We start from the raw sequence: 19529 nt of genomic DNA, 5'->3' as shown, positions 1-19529 counted from the left end.
GATTTTGATGACCCCCGCAAGTATTTTGGTCTGATACGCGTCACTGTGTATCCGCCTCGGGGCCTCTTTTTTCCCGTCTTACCTTATAAAACATCTCGAGGTAAATTAGTGTTTACCCTCTGCCGAACCTGCGCTGAAATCAATTATCAGAGCGGCTCTTGCACTCACGATGAAGAGGCCAGAGCTCTGATGGGGGTCTGGGTGACCGTCGAGTTAAACAAAGCCTTAGAGCTGGGTTACAGGCTGGGTAAAATCACAGAGGTGTGGCATTTTGAGCAGAGTAGCAGCGGCATCTTTGTTGACTACATACACTCCTTTCTAAAAGGTAAGCAGGAAGCTTCAGGATACCCTCCCGACGTACAGAATGATGAGGCAAAGAAAAAACAATACATCGCAGAGTACGAGAAGCGTCAAGGCATTCGATTAGATCCTGAAAAAATTCAGGTAAACCCTGCCAAGAGGCAGGTGTCTAAGCGGTGTTTTAACAGCTTCTGGGGTAAGTTTGCACAGAGAACCAATCTGGTACAAACCAGTCTCATCAGAACCCCCGATCAGTTTTTCAACTATGCATTTTCGGGTCAGTATGATCTCAGACACGTGTCTGTCTTACAGACGAAAAAAGAGGTTGATGTAGCTCTGATTCAGTGGAGTTATAACGAACGCAGCGTCGTACCCTCCGGTAGGTCAAACAACATCTTTATAGCTGCATTTACCACCGCCTACGGACGTTTAAAGTTGTACGATTATTTAGAAAGGTTGCAACAAAACGTATTATATACTGACACAGACAGTCTGATCTATGCATTGAAAGATGGAGAGACCCCTCTGGAGTTGGGTAATTATTTGGGGGATTTGACGGACGAGTTGGGGGGTGACACAATTCAGGAATTTGCAGCGGCGGGTCCCAAAAGTTATGCCTACCAAACCAAAACAGAGAAAAAAGTCGTAATGAAAATTAAAGGTATAACCCAAACTAGGGAGTGCTGTGAACAGATCAACTTTGACAGTGTGAGGGGGTTGGTGGAAGGGTACCTGGATGGTATGAAGGAGGAGGCGGTGCTTGAGACCCCTCAGCACAGCATTAGAAGGGATAAAAAAGGGTTTCTGTTGAAAAACACGACATTTCAGAAAAAGTTTCGAGTGGTTTATGATAAAAGACGTCTCTTCCCTGACGGGAAGACTCTGCCTTTTGGTTATTAGATTTTTATTTTTTATTTTTTTCACAGAAAAAAAGAAAAGAAAAAATGTCACACCATGCCATGATGGAGGAGGTTGAATTTGACCCTAGACTGAAAGTGCCTTTTTCATGTCTTATAGTGGGCCCAGCGGCTGTGGGAAAAGTTATTTTGTAAAAACTGTACTGGAAAACTGTGAACGTGTGATGAATACTGTACCTCAGAAAATTGTGTGGATTTTTACTTCATTCCAGCCTATGTACGATGAACTGCAGAAAATGAATAAAAAGATTAAATTCATCGAAGGGCTGCCTGATTCTTTTGAGAAATTTGAAGATACTCTGGTCATCCTGGACGATGTTATTTTTCAAGCCTCTGATCATCCTGAGGTGGTTAAAATTTTCACACAATACCGACATCATAAAAATATGTCGGTCATGATGTTGACTCATGAATGTATTTCATCAGGGTAAATACAGCCGTACTATCAGTTTAAACAGCAATTATATGGTGTTGTTTAAAAACCCCAGAGACAAATTACAGATGAATATTCTAGCTCGTCAAATTTTTCCTTCACAAAAAGCCTTTTTCTTGGCAAGTTTTGAAGATGCAACCAAAGAACCCTACGGGTATTTAATCCTGGATCTCACACCATCCTGTCCAGAAAGATACAGACTGGGGAGTGGTTTACTTCCTGACCAGTGGCCCGTCGTCTACCTGCCTAAAGCCAAGTAGGTCATCATGTCACAGCGTATAAAAAGGAACGCCGTCTTACTAAAAGCTTTGTACCACGCCACGCCTCAGAAACGTAAAGATATCATAGCCCACTGCTCCCCCGACTTTCTCCAGGCGTTGTGTGAGATTGCTTTAAATCTTTTAAAGGGGAACATTCCCCTCTCTACTTCTCAATACAAAAAACTGAAACGTCAAAAAAAAATCATCAGACTGCTGGCCGATAAGAAAACTAGTTTAAAACGCAAACATCTGGTTTTGAAGAAACAGACGGGGGGATTTATTTTTCCTCTGCTGTCAGCAGCCGTACCTCTTATAGGAAATCTTTTAGGAGGCTTGATTCAGAGAAAATAGAAGGAAAAGAAAAGATGGCCAAGGTGAACAAAATGTTTCTCATTTCACCCCATGAGATGAACAGGCTCACCCGAACAGAATCCTCCTCCTCCATCAGACAGACGGCTGAAGATGATTTGGATGAAAGAATGAGAAGGATACTCAATGAGAAGGGGATAAGTTCCTATGAAAAACTGAAGAGGTATGAAGCTTTGCTGCACAGATATCTCACTCTTATGAGACAAGGTCAGAATGATGAACGTAGGGTTACTCTGCGTCTGCAGCGTCTGCAGCATGAACACCTGCTTGATCACCCTCCTGAATCTACGTCCACATCCGTCCAAACATCTGACGGGACTGACGGGCCTGACAGGACTGTGTCTGCATCTGCCCAGACACCGGATCCCATATTGGAATCATCAGGAGATGCGGTGAGCGAGGTCATAAAAAATCTACCCCCACACTCCCGTAAAAATGCACGGTACATTATGCAGAAATTATCGGAATGTGATGTGGACTGGACCTCGAGGGGTGAATTTGTTCATAGGGGGAACGTAGTAAAAGGTTCTCATATCATGGATTTATTCAAAAACCTCTCGCAGACTTATAAAAAACCTCAATCTCCTCCAAAAGGATGGATAAGTTTCCTAAATACCTTGGCTGAAGTAAACATCCCCTTATCTATGCTGAGTAACCGTTTTGCACGTGAGCAATACAGGCGTCTCAAAACGATCGAAGATAAAGATGAAGAGGAATTTGGAGAAAAAACACCCCGTCTACGTTCAAAGAGAAGAATAATTTTATCCCCCAGATGGACGACGTAAAAAATTTTTATTGTTTTATTTTCACACACACACACACACACACACACACACACAGTGGTATACGTTTCTGCAGAATAAATAAATAAAAAATGTTTTTCGTTAAAATGTTTATTGTTGATTTTTTTTTTTACATGCGTTCTACATGCGTTTTACAAGCGTTTTACACACATCTCTAAACATTTGTAAAGAGCAGGCCCCGTGATGAAAATTCAGACCTCTTTGACGTCGAGCCAGGCAGCTTCGATAATTATTCACAAAATGAGATACCTTACGATCGTTTCTTAAGACGTCGTCGTCATAGAGAGACAATATTTCTTTATAAGATAATCCGCAGGCCCTATGGCAGAGATAAAAAACACAATGCTGCCCGCAAACGATGGACAGAGGGTGTTGAAGCTGACGGTCATGGTGCAGTATTTTCTCTGAACGATTTTCCAGAAACTCCAAGATGCTGGAGGGGTATTGTGGAAAATCAGGGGGGTGTCCGTAAGAGTCAAAAAAGGTGGCAGAGCCGTCCTGTTCCAGAGTCAGAGCTAACCAGTGTTCTCCAGGCAGGTGTGAGGGGTGAGTGTTGACGATGAAGTAGGCGGGAGCTCGAAACTCAGGATTCAGTAAGGGTAGCTGGTCAGAAGCCCACACCCCGCAGAATACATCTCCCAGCAATTGATGCAAAAGATGTTCCAGCTGACGATTATCCATTTCAGTTTATTTTATTTTAATAATAATCCACCAGCACCTGTCTTTTAGCATTGATCTCCAGAATGGAATTGTAACAAGCATAGACGATGAGTGTGGTGGTCTGAGGCAGGGGGACCCTGAATCTCATCTCCAGCCTCAAATTTCCGTTGGAAACGGGAGACAGGGCATCTGTGTCATCGGTCGGTTCGAGATTGAAAGCAAACAGAGCATACCCCTCGTTAAATTCCCTGCGATCGATACTCAGAGGTAAATCTTTGAGGTGTCTCCCCGTGGCTGTAAACATGTGGTAAAACTCTCTGACTGAATTCCCTCTATCAAACTGGGGTTGAAAGGCTTTAGCAGGAATCTGTCGACCGTCCTGACAGAGCGCCAGGTACTCCACATCATAATGTTTGAAATTAAATGGTGACAGGTCCCTCCTGCCTGTGAAGGCGTCGTGGTGAACCATGCCAAGAACGACGTATTTGGGGATCGCTCCGAGAAAGAGGTTCTCTTGGTTACAGATCCTGGAATTCTCAGGGATGGAGTAGGTTTTCACTGTAACGCGTGAGAGGGGGTAGAGGGCATTTCCTTTCAACAGGGCTGTCTCATGACCCAACCTGATGGCCGGAGAAACTGTGACCTTTTTGACAAACAGGGAGGCGGCCGTTATCTTCAGGGCAAACTCTGAGACGCGTGTTCCCATCAGACAGAAGGCATCGTTGCTGCGTATCAGTTTAATTCTCAAATCTACCGAGTTCAGCAAAAGTCTCTCGCAGAAAAATATGTCGGCGTGAAGGGGGCCCAGCAGATCCACTTCTTTAGACTGATCCGTGAATACGGCTCTCTGAGTAAGACCTCTATTAGGCCCATTTGACGTGACTATCGAATCTATAGCACCCGCAGTGTCTTTGTAAAATAGACCGGCGCTGAATTGACTCTTTAACATATCTTCAGAATAGTTGAGCAGAGTCTCGATCATGGCTCTGTAAGGATGTGTGGAGCTGGACTGTGAAATCAATCTATCTCCCAGAATAACATCGCATTGGCTGAAAATCGTATTCAGAGGATAATTAATGAGTCCTACGGCCGTATCAGCGGGGATCTCGGCTCCATCCTTCTCTGTAATTTTCACTCTGAGATGTAGCAAGGTATCACCGTCTCCGGGGATGAAGAATTCGATGGGAGAGTTGTCACTCAGCGCTGAGAGGGGTTGACATTCTTGATATTTTTTATCCTCTATGGATAACTGTGTCATAGGAGCAGAAAATAGATCCAGTTCAGCCAGGGTGCACTCGGGTGATTTCTGGAGTAAAAGAGCCATGTTTTTCTTTCTTCCTTCTTAAAAAGTTCTTAAAAGATATCGGAGCTCTGAGCAGACTTCCTTCTCTCAACACCATCACCCTTGACTGATTTGCCTCTTTTACGTTTTGCTCGTTTTTTAGATGAAAAAACTCTATCGCCCGGCGGGCGTTTCTTCGTCCTACGAGATAAGACCATAATACCTCCCGAGCCCTTTTGATTTTTCTGTTCCGTTAGTTTTCCCATCACTCTTTTGACTGCGTCGGCCGCTATGTTTGTGGTGGCTGTTTTAAGATGAGGTTTTGCCACGGCAAAACCCGTCTTCAGTAGAGGAGATACGAAACGAAACAATTTTGAAAAGATAGAACCTATACCTCTCCCGTACATGACCGGGGCTCCGTAAAAACCGGGTAGAGACCCTCCTGCTTGACTTTCATAATATCTGACAAAACGATGAGGATCCTCTTTGAGGCGTAGCGTAGCCATCTTTTTATTGAACCGGCAGAGAACGCTGAACGGGTTTGAAGTGCAGCTTGACGATCGTTTTCCCGTAAACAAAGTCCACGTACTTGTTGCGATCCGTTTTAATTTCAATGTGGATGGTTTTGAGGTAGTTTTTTGAAACAGGCAGGTAATGCACCTTATTATACCTGAGACTGACCACGTCTCCGAATTCTCCTTTCACGTTCACTACACCCAGCAGGGGTGAGTAGCTATCACCGACCGTTTGAAACTGGACGCAGTCGTTGTAGAGGAAGAGGCTATAAGTGCCGGCGTTCAAGTCGCAGGGGAAGGGACTAGAGCGCCCTGATAGAGTCCACCATTCGTTGACTTTTATTCCCAACATATAAGCCAGAGGGGGATAGGCTCGGATTTTATATCGGCCTTCGCCTTTGACATCCAGGCATTTGGTCAAATTGTTGAAAGAAGCTTCGAAGGAGGGGTCGTACTTTTTGACCGCCGGGACCAACTGATCCAGGAGATCTTTAGGACGCTGGTAATACCCTCCTCCTCGAACGAATTTAACACTCACCAAGGGTTGAGGTTCGTCGATCGTTTGGTTCAGTTCAACGTAGCCCAAGTCCTTGGGTAAATTGTACCAGGTTCGAGGATAAATGAACTCATACAGACCCACCATCCATTCTCCACTCAGTTCAATAGGTTTAGCTAAATCTACTGTGAAACAACTACTGGTATTATTTTTAAATATTTCCTTGCTAGCGTTGGAAGGTAGGGTCACGTAAAACCCTCTGACGAGGTATGCTCCATGATAATTTTTGTGATTATGATTTTGTCTGAATGATCCCGTGAGCTTTGTATAAGGTTTTTTTTTTTTATATACCAACCACCTCTGAGGCTTTAACCCAGCTGTTGAACTTCTCCGGCCAATTTTTCCATTTTACAAAAAACTGTTTTTTGCCTCTGACAACGCGTCGTTTTAAGATTTTCTCCACGTGAAACAATCTGTCTCCTCTCATTTTTACTTTCTGTAGCTCGGGTTCATAAAAGGAGCCCTCGATAGGTTCCCCGTCATAATCTTGGAGTTTGTATACAGGAGGTGTGCGTGGAATGCTACGTGTCACTGTAAACACTTCATCCGTAAAACTCTGTTCATATTTTTTATCAAACACTCCTCTCAACTTGGATATTCTGACCAGATCCCCTTTCTTAAATTTCATCTTTATTTTATGACGCGAGGAGATTGTACCGTACAGGTTATGAAACGCTTGAACGGCATTCTCAAAGGTCACCTCCATAGGAGTCATTTTTATACTTTTATGGTAACTGTTGTTGTAGCTGCTCAGCAGGTCGGGTAAGACCTCGAGGTAACGTCTGGTGTTGTGGGCCGTAAAATATCTCCACATTCTCGTTTTTAAGGTACGATTAAATCTCTCCACCACCGAGGCCTTTAAGTCGCTCATTGCCTTAAAATGTACGATACCGTATTTCCGCATCAGAGCCTCAAAACTCTTGTTGAAAAATTCTTTGCCAGCGTCTGTCTGTAGCTTTTCAGGTATTTGACTCTCTAGTAACACAGATTCGAAAGCTTTAACCACTTAGCAGCCGTCTTCTTCTTCAAGACGCGCGCATAGGCTTTTTTTGAAAATACGTCTATAACGGTCAATAAATAATTGAATCCGTCATTATGTTCAGCCAAGGATTGCATGTCGCACAGGTCAGCTTGAAATTGTTTTAACGGTTTTGTTACAAAGACTCTGTTTCTCTTGAAATGTACTCGGGCTGGTTTATGCAGGGTATAAGCGTCCTGCTCTGATAAAAAATCTTTAACATCCTCGACACTGACTTTTTCACCCCTTTCATCTTCTACACCCTTACGAAGTCGTTCTACCCCTCCAAAACTACCCAGGTGAACTGGGTCGTAATACAATTTTTTCATCACCTCTTCCTCAGCCATCCTGTCTTCTAAAACATTCAAACACCATCTGCTCTAATGCTCTGTGTGAGCTAACTTTTAAACCTTTAAAAAAATACATAAAACAGACACGTTTTACTTACGTATTTTATTTTTAATCGTTACGAATACCTCCGCGAGTGACAAACGGATTACATGATTTTAAAAACATTAGGTTACATGATTGAAAAAACACCCGGTTACATGATTGAAAAAACACTCGGTTACGTGATTGAAAAAAAACCACTCGGTTACATGATTAAAAAACTTTTTTTTTTTAAAATAAAACAAAGTTACAAACTCTAGAAATGAAGTTACAAATGGATTACATGATTAAAAAACATTCGGTTACATGATTAAAAAAACACTCAATTACATGATTAAAAAACTTTTTTTTTTTTTTTAAATTTTAAAAAAGTTACAAACTCTAGAAATCAAGTTACAAACTGATTACATGATTAAATTATTATTATTATTTTTTTTTTAAGGGTTTTTTTTTTTTTGTTTTCCAAAATCCTAAAGTTTCCAAAAGTTCATTTAGGTTTAACAAGCTCCGGAAAAACAGTCACCGATGATCTGCAGTTGATTGATTTTCGCTGGATCCTCTTTAGTCAGATTTTCGTACATATCAGAGAAAGTGGCGTAGATCTTCTTGACCGATCTCAACTCATGCAGGAGAGTCTCTGCCACGGCCTGGACTCTGAAATCAGTCATGTGGACTTGTTGGTTCATCAGCAAACGTTGAATGGAAGGAATAAAGCGAGGGGTGATGAGTCTTTTCTTTAAATGGTGATAGTGTTCCAGAAAAAAATCGTCCTCCAACACCTCCAAGCATTCGTGCTGTCTCTGGCTAGGATGATTGATCATACACCCATAGCACTGATCGATGCGGTACTTGCGAATAGTCAGGTTGAGCAAATGATAAACGGCAGATCTGATGGTATCAACGACCCAATCAGCCATCCATCCATCAACAGCGTCCTCATTGTTTTTGTCCTCCTCAATTTTGTCCTCCTCCTCCTCCTCCTCTTCCTCTTCCTCCTTCTCCGAACACGGGGGCGTCTCAGGCATCATGTGCTCGTCCTCCCCAACTTCCACAGAAGTCCGCTCGTCCTTCCCGACCTCGTCAGAAGTCTGATCGTCCTTCCCGACCTCGTCAGAAGTCTGTAGACTTATGCTCTTAGAGTCCATTGAGCCGAGGTAAGTAAATTCGGAAAAAGAAGAAGAACGGAAGAGCGCGCGAGGACGGAGGGAGTGCTTCTGTCCAGTGCTGTCCATCTCAAACACTGCCTCGGCAATGACCGCGTTCTTTATAAAACCAGAAGGAGGGTGTGGCTTGAAAGTGGAAGGCGTGGTTCGGAAGTATGAGTTTCGTGTGAGTCTTTTTCTCTCAGAGAAAATAAAGGGCTCAAAACTTTAGAGATTTTCTCACCACCACCGCTTCTTTCCAAATGCGACAACTCTGAAAAAGGGTTGAAATCCTCTCCTTTATCTCCAGCATCCTGTCGAGCCATTCTGTTGCAGGTATGACTAAAACGGTGCGAAATAGTCCGCAGTCGGGATTAAATCTCTCCAAAACAAAAATGTCGGCCGATCTCCTCCCTTCAGGATTGTCTGAACGCACACTGGCATGAGTCATCCATTTGCCCGAGAGTGTGGTTTTGGATTGCCACAATGACCCCAAGATGATTTTCGTCTTAGACAGTTCGTTATCGTTAAACTGAATGCCCATCCTCGGACGCTTTACCCAAACAGGAGTCTCACCGGCACTCTCACTCTCGCTACGCAGTCTCTTTCCCATCTCCCGCGTTGAAAAATCTTCATCATCCTCTTCCTCCCCCTTTTCCTCCTCCTCCTCCTCCTCCTCCTCCTCCTCTTCCTCTGAACCATACCCTGTCTCAGACATCATCTCATCGACATCCTCGTTCTCTTTATCAGACATACCCGGCGCATCAACATCCACGTTCTCTTTATCAGACGCATCCTCTTCATCACGCTTCTCCACACTCACATCTTTGTTGTTCGTAGAAATCGCCATCCTTAACATCGTCTTCATCACCGCCCAATCCTCGACGGTCAACACCGTCATGTTGGTTGAAGGACTCAGACTTTCCCCGTCACCCAACTGGTACAAACACAACTCGCCCACCTCGTACTTGAACACATAACCCCAGGATCCAGACATCCGTGGTCGTAAAGATCATTCTTCATGCAGAGCTCCTGACGGAGGCATCTGGGTACGGCACAGATACATCAGACACCGCTTCTTCTTCTTTGGAGCGCCCGGTACCTCAGTAACGTCTTGATAGACCGTTACAGGCGTATGACTGAGCAACGACGAGGACCAATTGGCAGGCTGGTCCTCATCTTCATCCAACGGTCTAGAAACCGTGTCGTCCATTCGAACCGATTCCAGTATTTGCGGATCCATGCTGAGTACAAAGTAAAATGAAAGAATGAACAGAAACCCCTTTTTTAACCGCTTCTCAACATCTCCAAACACCTCCCCACTGTTCTCATAGGCTCATCCTTAACCCCACCCCCTCCCCTCTCATTGGTTCGTCTTAAAGAGTTTGAATGAACAAATACTTACTCTTTCCATTTACTCTGCATCTGACTCTCCACCCCGGACGTCCACTCATCTTCCTTCCTTTTCAGGATGTTTTTTATGAGTTGTTCAGATTGTGTAAAATAGTGGTTGTTTTACCTGTGAGCAGTGCATCATGTGAGCGAAGTTTTTCATCTCTCCGGCTCATAAAGACTTATTTGCGGTCTACTATGACAGAAAAGAGACTATCGAGTTTGGCTGTACTCAGCATTGAATCAAAACGCACAAAAGCATTAGATCTAGATAAATTTGTGAAGCGTTTTGCTGAGCAACATGGAAATCACCGCATTCAGCTGATATAGGCATGCCAACTTCATGCTATGCTCACTGGTGAGCCTTTTCAAAGGTGTTAAAATGATGAACTCAACTTTTTTCTTTTTTTTCTGTATTTATTTCTTTGTTTTGGCAACTGTGAAAATCTGATATCACCTTTAATGAAACCTAGTGTGAGGAAAAAAAGTTTAAAATGTGACACTGGTGTAAATGGTGTAAATCCTGCTGAACAGGAAGCAGTGTTGTTTTTGTTGTTTTTTAATGTCTCTTCTTTTGTATATACATTGGAAAACTGTCAGTGAAGTAAATACAACATCAAGATAATCACTAAACACAAAAAAAATGTTCAAGCTACAGAGGGAGAAATGGAGAGGATGTGTGTTCTCAGTAAAGAATAAAAGTGATGTCCAGTACCTTGTTTGAGTGCTGGGACACATTTATTTCCACACAGTGTATTAATGCTCACCTTAGGACAGCTCAGTCCGTAGATCTTCATGGTTAAGTTTTTCTCTGAATAGTTTCTTCTTGTACAAATGCTGCCTGCAACACTGCCACTCTGACACAGTCAAAAACTGTTTGCTTCCTTTAATGCCTTTCCTGCGATAATGCCCCACCTACAGTAGTGTTACCATACTTCTATCTCCTAATAAGTGCTGTACTATATGAACTGTTTCACATTAAACTTCAAATGAGATTAAGTTTGTCTGTATGAGTTTGTAAATGTCAGCCCATGCCCGTATGAAGTGTGTACATACTATTTCTCATCAAACTATTAAATTCAGTATATACACATCTGTCATATGTTGCCACCCCTCAAAAATGCCTGCCCCCCTCTTGCCACCCCATAAATATTTTTCTAGATCTGCCCCTGCTACCATCTGAATGTCGCAGCAGAAATCGAGACTCATCAGACCAGGCAACATTTTTCTAATCTTCTATTGTCCAATTTTGGTGAGCCTGTGCGAATTATAGCCTCAGTTTCCTGTTCTTAGCTGGCAGGAGTGGCATCCGGTGTGGTCTTCTGCTGCTGTAGCCCATCTGCCTCAAGGTTCGACGTGCTGTGCATTCAGAGATGCTCTTCTGCATACCTCGGTTATAATGAGTGGTTATTTGAGTTACTGTTGCCTTTCTATCAGCTCGAACCAGTCTGGCCATTCTCCTCTGACCTCTGGCATCAACAAGGCATTTTCGCCCACAGAACTGCCGCTCACTGGATATTTTCTCTTTTTCGGACCATTCTCTGTAAACCCTAGAGATGGTTGTGCGTGAAAATCCCAGTAGATCAGCAGTTTCTGAAATACTCAGACCAGCCCGTCTGGCACCAACAACCATGCCACATTCAAAGTCACTTAAATCACCTTTCTTCCCCATTCTGATGCTCGGTTTGAACTGCAGCAGATCGTCTTGACCATGTCTACATGCCTAAATGCATTGAGTTGCTGCCATGTGATTGGCTGATTAGAAATTTGCGTTCACGAGCAGTTGGACAGGTGTGCCTAATAAAGTGGCCGGTGAGTGTATATATATGCACACTAGCCGTGTGGTGGGGGTGGATAGGCGTTAGGGTTGGCCAGGCCTAACCCCCCCCCCTCTTTAAGGGAAGTAAAAATATAAAAAAAAAAACAAAGACATGAAAACCAAATTCTGCATATGTATAAACAATTCAAATTTTGTCAGCACCCCCCTCTGGGCACACACGCACACATGAGCGCATGCACACACACACAAACACACACACACACACACACACACACACACACACACATTCCCTTTCTGATATTTTCAAATCTCTACTACTGGAATCCTGGAATCCAGTCTTTTCTTTCAGTTTACCTTCATGTTTGTTTTTATTCACCAATAAAAACAAACAAACCAAAGAAAACACAGGCAGGTGCTACCAGTATAGTCCACAATGAGCTAAAAGAAGCTGAAAGCTGGGGGAAAAAAAACAGAAATAGAAGGAACCTTAAAATTGTAAAGAAAAAAGGACACGTGGTAACCCCTGTCAAATACATTTGAAATGTGAAGAATACTTAACAATATGTCACCTTGTTTCCTTATTGCTTTCAACAATACAATAAGCGACATGTGCTTTCCTTCCCGAGTCAGTTATCACAGTAACTTTCTGATTTCTGAACGATCTGATTTTAACACCAGAGACCACTGTCTGCACCCTGTCTTCTACTGTCAGCAACAATTTCTGGTAACAATGGCCATGATGTGGCCTATCCAGGGTGTGCCTGCCTATCGCTCAGTGTCAGCTGTGTTTGGCTCCAGCCACACCGCCACCTGCATGAGGATTAACAGTTACAGAAAATGGTTGGTTGGTCATGATCTTTTCTAAACTTATAACTGTTTTCTTGGTTGTCTAAACATATCTTAATCTTTAACCCACAAACTGCACATGTGAAAAAAAAAATTGTAAAAAGCCTTTTGTGTCTCTGGAGGGAGCTATCGAGGATGAGGTCCATGGTATACTCCATGGAATGGTAGTCACTGAGGCAGTCCACTATAAAGTGCCTTGCTCATAATGTTCCAGCCAGCCACCGTCATTAGATGTTGATATTTGGTTGAATTTAGGTTGGGATGTCTGGTGAACAAAATTCAACATCAGGACACCGTCTAATGCCAGTGTTAATTTGACTGAGAATACCAGCCCATTCTCATTACAAACTCGTAAAATAGCGTGGCTTTGACAGTGCTTTTGGAGTAAGTGTACGATGCCAAAAGCCACCTTTCCCATGCATATTAAACACTGCTGGATGGCATCAGCTGAGAACGTGGTCAGATGACACTTGCTGTGTCCACTTAATATGTACATGGGCAGAATCACTTGAGACAGAGCCTGTCACATGCTCATGAAATACAGTAGGACAGCGTCATGTTGAAATGCTGATGGTAATGAATATAAAGGAGTGTGAATTAGCCCCACAAATCCCACACTTTCATTCGGGGGTCTGGTGTTGGCTTCCTGTCTGAATGTGATGATTTTTTTTCTACACCTCAACATGTGCCTCCTTCCCTGAATCTTAACCATCAGTGCCAGTATGTGCATTTGTTGATGTCAAGTCAAGTTAAGTCAAGTCAATTTTATTTTTAAAAGCCCATTATCACAAAACATAGTTTGCCTCAGAGGGCTTTACAGCATACGACATCCCTCTGCCCTTAGACCCTCACATCGCCTAAGGATGTTTGTTGCCATGTGCTGGTTGGTTAAACATAATCACGTGCTTTGTCATCCCACCATGTGCATTTGTTGACATCACAGTAACAGCCATAATGTAAATAGTAGACACAGAAGGATACCTAAAACATAATATGTCATAATATGTAGACGCAGAAGTCCACAGCAAAGCGGCAACATGTGACGACTTTGGATGAGAATATGTTGCGAACACTTATGACAGATGATGATTATTGACAGTAGATGATGCTGACATTTAATTGGTTTTACGTTATGTTGGTTATTATCCAAAATCCAGTGTCTATTTCAGTGCAAATTTCATATCTTCATAAAAAACAACATTTAATGGACTGCACTTGTATAATGCTTTTCTAATCTATTGGCCACTGAAAGTGCTTTTGCACTTCATGTCACATCACCCATTCACACACACATTCACACACTGATGGCCAAGGCCACTATACGTTGCCACCTGCTATTCAGTAACCAATCATACACACTCACACATTGATGAAACAACCCACAGGAGCAATTTGGTGTTCAGTTTCTTGCTCTGGGGGAGCCAGGGATAGAACTGCTGATCTTCCAAATAGTGTACGACCCACTATACCCCTGAGCCACAGTCACCCCTAATCATAAGGCATGCAGAACAAAACCCAACATCTGCAAAACATAATGGTAACATCCATACAATGTTAATTGTTGTTAATTGTGGACATTTGGTATATCTATCAGTTTTCATTCTGACCAATATTTAACATCTATCTGTCTATACTACTATCTATCTATACTACTTTACTCATAGTGAATTTAGTTTTAGCCAGAGTACAGTACAGTAGCCACTGTATTTTGGGGAAACAAAGACACACTGACACTGCATGATGTTGCTAACTTGCTAATCAATGAATGTTCACTCCTTGTGGCACACTGATTGATGGGTGGATGTCATGATATAACTAACTGATATTGGTTGGTTGTTTCACAAGAAGAAAACATGACTGTACTTCTAAAAGATTAGAGGATTGTTTTGTGTTAATATTTTTTTGCATCAGTTGTTAAGAATATGTCCAGAATGTGATTGAAAATAATTAAAGAGGGATTTTTCGTTTCATCTCCATTTCAAAGCCACTACTAGCTAAATACTCCTAAATCTCTGACCAGACTGTTGTCAAGTTGCACTGTGGGTTGTGTACATTCTCATGCTTTTGCTCTTGCTGTCATTTCCAACTCTCCAATTCCTTTTAGTCACATGTCATAATTCCCCCATGTTGATAAGAATCATGATGATCTCGTGTGTGCAGGGTTGAGGGACTGGCTCCTGAGGAAGAACTGACAGCAGCTTGGTGCATTTTCCCTCTGGGCCAATCAGGGTCTGAAGTCCTTTCTTAGGTCTGAAGAGAGGCGGGGAATATCACAACAAGGTAATCTGATTCCTTCTCAAACTACTGTTCACCTCATGTTTCCAGATATTGTCAGCCAGAAACTTTGAGATTTCTTTGCTGTCTTTTGCTGTTCTGGTTAAGAGAGAAACCTCTAGGTCAGGAGTGTCCAAACTTTTTTGGGTGGGGGCTACATTAGGTAATATGAAAATACCTGCTTTTCACATCATATGTCTTATTTTAAAAAACAAAACAAAAAAATCACATACAAATTACACTAACGCAACTGTTTCATCTTTAAATAAGAAAGTATTCAACTTTCCTCCTGAAACACCAGCCCTTGTTCTTCTTTGGCCATGGCATCCTGCAATGTCTGCTAATATCTGACCTTTTCCTGCTGCTGTCTACTGTTAACAGTGGGAATGCAGTATGTAGCGGGTTTACCCATGTTTACACACGTTAATTTTGGTGGGAAAGCAGTAAAGAAAACACATGAGTTCTGCATAGTTCGTTTTTGGTGCATGTCTACAAACCGTATGATAGTCCTGCCATCATTAGGTACATGAAAATAAATGCAAAGTGATTTTGCTTGAACTATAAATTATTCTTTGAAAGACATGCAGAGGAATGTTTACAAATGTTTAAAATCAGTATCTGATATTTACTGAACATAAATATCAAAAGTAATTTTATGATAGTAAATGTACTTGTAGCCTATTGAAAGTAAAAGTACAAGTAAATGCTGGTAATGAAAAAGCAAGCAGTCAGATTTTGAAAATTATGTTGTTTATTTCATTTTAACATACACCATACTCAAAATAGAGCATACATTGTGCTCGAAGAAAACCTGTTATTTTTCACAACTTAAAGGAATTAAAGAACAAAATTCAGTTTTTCTCTTCCTCTCACTTCTTCATTCATCTGTCCCCTCTTCCTTCCTTCCCTTTTCCCTTTCTTCCCCATTTTGTAATAAGTAACTGAAATGTTTAAGGGAAATGTAGTACTATGGAGGAGTGATGGCAGGATGAAGTGTCATGAAGGATTGAAGCTCTCTATCCAGTTGGTTCACTCATGGGCCGAAGCTTCATGATGCTTCATTTGCTCTACTGTGCCATCAAGTGGACAATAAATGTAAAACAGGCAGAGTGATTATAATGACACCATGGCTTTGGTGCGTGAAGCTATAAATTGAATTGTGCTTAAATGATAATGCCAATAAACCAATAATATAGCCTACTCATTAATAAGCTCAAATATATTGCAAACAAACGCACAATAAAGTCTGGAGTCAACAAAATGTGAGGGGACAGTGGGGGTCCGTTGCGTTTCATTACCCCTTATATTTCGAATCGCACGCCAAACCCGCGAACCATTTCCTGAATCAGTCACGTGGTACAGCCGGCTCCCGAGGCTTCGAACATCACCACATACGTCATCGATACAAGCCTCGATACACGCTTCACAGAAATCTTCATGAATTACTCGACACATGCTTTGAAGCCTCGATATGGAAGGACACATCACTACTATGGAGTACTACTACTCCATAGTACTACATTTCCCCTACCATGGAGTACTATGGAGGACTGTGAAAGTTGACAGAAAAATAAAAACTCGCTTTAAGCAAAATACTTTAAGCAAAAGTATAATTACTTTGTTACATTACAAGACTGCTGGCACACAGAGACAGACAACTGTTCACGCTCACATTCACACCTGCAGCCAATTTAGAGTCACCAAATAATCTGCATGTTTTGGGACTGTGGGAAACAGAAAAGCCCCGTTGACAAGGAAAGAACATGGAAATTCAAGAGACCCCTCCCACCTTATGTTGGAGCCCTCCTCCTTGGGGACACCCTAGATGACAGTGCTGACCACTACACCGCCATCGATACATTTTTTAAATAACTAAATAACTTCATAACATAAATAATGAAATTAATTAATGAATGAATGACGATATGCGCACAGAGAGAGGTATTAATCTGGCTTGTGTGCAGTCTGGGAGGTCAATAGTACTCTGATAAGAAAGGTTGTTCTGCTGATGGGAGCTGCTGAGTAGTATTTTATGTGTGTTTTAACAAACACTTTGTAATAACAGATTATGCACATGCAAAACAACAGAGGCCCTAAAGTCCCAGAAGGTGAAATTCTTTATCTTGTGCATACAAGATAATAAATAAATTTAAAAAAAATCACCTTTCAGTACTTTAGGGCTCTGTGCAAACTAAAGACAAATTTCTGCAACAGGAGACAATAAATTATTTTCTGTTCATCAGATCAGAATACACTCGTATGGATCATTTTACAATGAGTAACCTTTTGTTCCATTTTGTTGTTTAGGTCAGAGGACTTGCACTGAAGTGTTGGATGCCCTTATGAATCTGACCTAAGGACGTTAAGAGGGGAGACTGAAAACAACCCATACATTGCTGAAATTTTTCCTAAGGATCGCAGCAGACAAACAAAGATGTATGTTATCAGAACAGTTTGAAAAATTCTGATAATTTAAACATAACGACTTTAGGAATCCAGGGATTGACATTCATCATCCTCCAATTAGAAGCACTTTTATTCCTCTATGTGCAGTAATTTTCACTTTAATGCTCCTATGCTCCTATGCAAGTGCTTGCAAGCAGTGATGTATGCATAGGCACTGTGTATGTGTGTTTGTACTGGTCTGTGTGTATGCATGTGAAATAGAACTTAGCTATTATTATTTTATTTCATTTTATTCTATATGAACCCTGCTCAGGCAGTGCAACTATATCTGTTGTATTTACCTGTACAATGACAATGAAGATATTCTCTTCTCTTTTATGCAGTCAACTCAGCAATAAGCATTTTTTTTTACAAGGAAAACCTCATGTTAACCATTTGCAACACATAACAAATCAACCTTGTACTTTGTAAGGAATCATCAAAAAATTTGAGTTCATGCTGTCTTTATAAAAAAGAGCTTTTTTGTAATTTTAATATGATAAATGACCTAAATCAGACTTCATGAGAGTTAAACACAGGAGACTAGCTGGATTTCCAGACATGGAGTCATTCTACTTTTCATCTCTTTTTTCACTATAACTTGTCCTCTCGAGATTCCTCTTTGGCCAACATCATCTCATGTCAAATTGAACCCTAGTATTGACAGAAAAATATATTACATAGGCCATCTGTACATCACGGGGTCAGGGTCATATTCGGAAACATCACAAACAGTGACTAAAAAAGAGTGAGTTCCCATGAATGCATGTGTGCAATTCATGGGAACTCACTCTTTTATTTACAGAGCCTACAGTGCACTGTTACTTACATACAGGCCTGCATACGTAGGTGCGTGTGCGTCGGGCCTGCTTACGAACCTACGTGCGCCTTTAAATGGCGTGTACTGTGTTGAGGGCGGACCAAATTGGCGCGTGTGTGCGCGTGTGTGTGCGTGGTGCGCCCCTTGCCTGCAGCCGCTGCAAGTCGCACCAAGCAAACAGCGGCTTTGTGCGTATGATGCACCCTGGTCGACGCACCTGTGAGGAGCGATAAACCCAGCCGGGTACCGCCTGGTGCTCCCCGCCCCACCGCTCCGCACCAGCACTGTCAGCAGCGGAAACACTGCTGCTTTCAGCAGGATCCTGGATTTTAAAAACTACGCCTCAGTGGAGTTTACAGCTGGATTTTAGCAGTTGGATACGCTTGGTGGAGTGTTTAACTAAGGTCAGTGCCGTCATCTTTTTACTCCAACCTGTTCATGTTGCCTTGCCGCGCAGAAAAGCCTCCTGAATTTAATGAAGTCAAATAGAGGCAGGTGCCAGAGGAAATATGAGGCAGACAAGACTGCAGGTTCCAATCCTGGCGCACACAGATCGCGGAACTCGCCACTTTTGCAGGACTTTTTATTCGCAGTTTACGCGCACCGGATCGAGCCGGAGCAGGTGTGGGTCCTCTGAAGATCCAGCGGCGTCTGGGAGAGTCGTAACTGGAATTTCTGCGATGTTGGCCCCTTAATTCCCCCGGTGGAGCAGAGGCACTGTAACAGGCGGGTGTAGAATTACATGTCCTCGCCTCTTCTCTCCGCTCCCCCGAGGCGATATTAACAATATAAATTATCAATTTTATTTTTATTGCATCTCGCAAATCGACCGTGCAGCGTTGAAAACACGCTTGAGTATCAAGTAGAAAGAGCATCAACTATGAAAAAAAACGTAAACTGCGGCTTAAATAGATTTGCTTTACCTTGTTTTTGGGCTGATGAATAATAAATAGCATGAACGCCAGGTGTCCAGTGTCCGCGCATTGTTCTCGTCTTCAGCTTCATGTTAAAATGTCAAACAAATGCACGGTGACACGCAGCGCACAGCCCTCTGCGCACAGCAAACACTCTTTAAATATACATGCATATTTCGATGGAATTGAAACAGAATGACATGCAGTTTGATACATGACCTTCTGTGTTAACGGAGATGGGCGGCACGCAGCAGCGGGCTGCACGCACACTTCCTTCATTGGAATAACCATCACATTCCTCCATTATGCCTTTTCCTCTGGATTCGGAAATCCAGCTGCTGGTTGTTCAAACATTTACAAAATAAATCAAACGGTTGGAGCTGTGTTTTTTTTTTTTTTTTTTTGCGTTTCAG

At 42.2% G+C, this 19529-nt stretch overlaps 3 protein-coding genes across 3 annotated transcripts in view; 1 reads left to right on the top strand and 2 right to left on the bottom strand.

Moving 5' to 3' along the window:
* Positions 1-2550: 2550 nt before the first annotated feature.
* LOC148187578 (uncharacterized protein F54H12.2-like) lies at positions 2551-5530 on the bottom strand. The gene is made up of 4 exons (XM_088087965.1): positions 5419-5530; positions 3801-4945; positions 3466-3685; positions 2551-2627 (listed from the first exon to the last, which is right to left on the bottom strand). The coding sequence occupies exons 1-4, from the start codon at positions 5528-5530 to the stop codon at positions 2551-2553; spliced, it is 1554 nt and encodes a 517-aa protein (XP_087944091.1).
* Positions 5531-8000: 2470 nt separating this feature from the next.
* Positions 8001-9642, bottom strand: LOC148187577 (uncharacterized). Its single transcript, XM_088087964.1, has 2 exons — positions 9350-9642; positions 8001-8844 (listed from the first exon to the last, which is right to left on the bottom strand). Exons 1-2 carry the CDS (start codon positions 9640-9642, stop codon positions 8001-8003), a joined length of 1137 nt encoding a protein of 378 aa, XP_087944090.1.
* An 8643-nt stretch (positions 9643-18285) lies between these two features.
* The window catches only part of LOC148187576 (neurexin-3a-like), a 31746-nt gene continuing 30502 nt past the window's right edge, over positions 18286-19529 (top strand). Inside the window, exon 1 of the mRNA XM_088087963.1 lies at positions 18286-18606. The gene's annotated coding sequence lies outside the window, so the exon portion shown is untranslated. The remainder of the gene's footprint in view (positions 18607-19529) is intronic.

This window comes from Plectropomus leopardus, chromosome 14 (genome assembly GCF_026936395.1).
Source record: "Plectropomus leopardus strain MGB_pleo_1.0 chromosome 14, ASM2693639v1, whole genome shotgun sequence".
In the NCBI taxonomy this organism is placed as follows: Eukaryota; Metazoa; Chordata; class Actinopteri; order Perciformes; family Serranidae; genus Plectropomus; species Plectropomus leopardus.
This window is presented reverse-complemented; position numbering and strand designations above follow the sequence as displayed.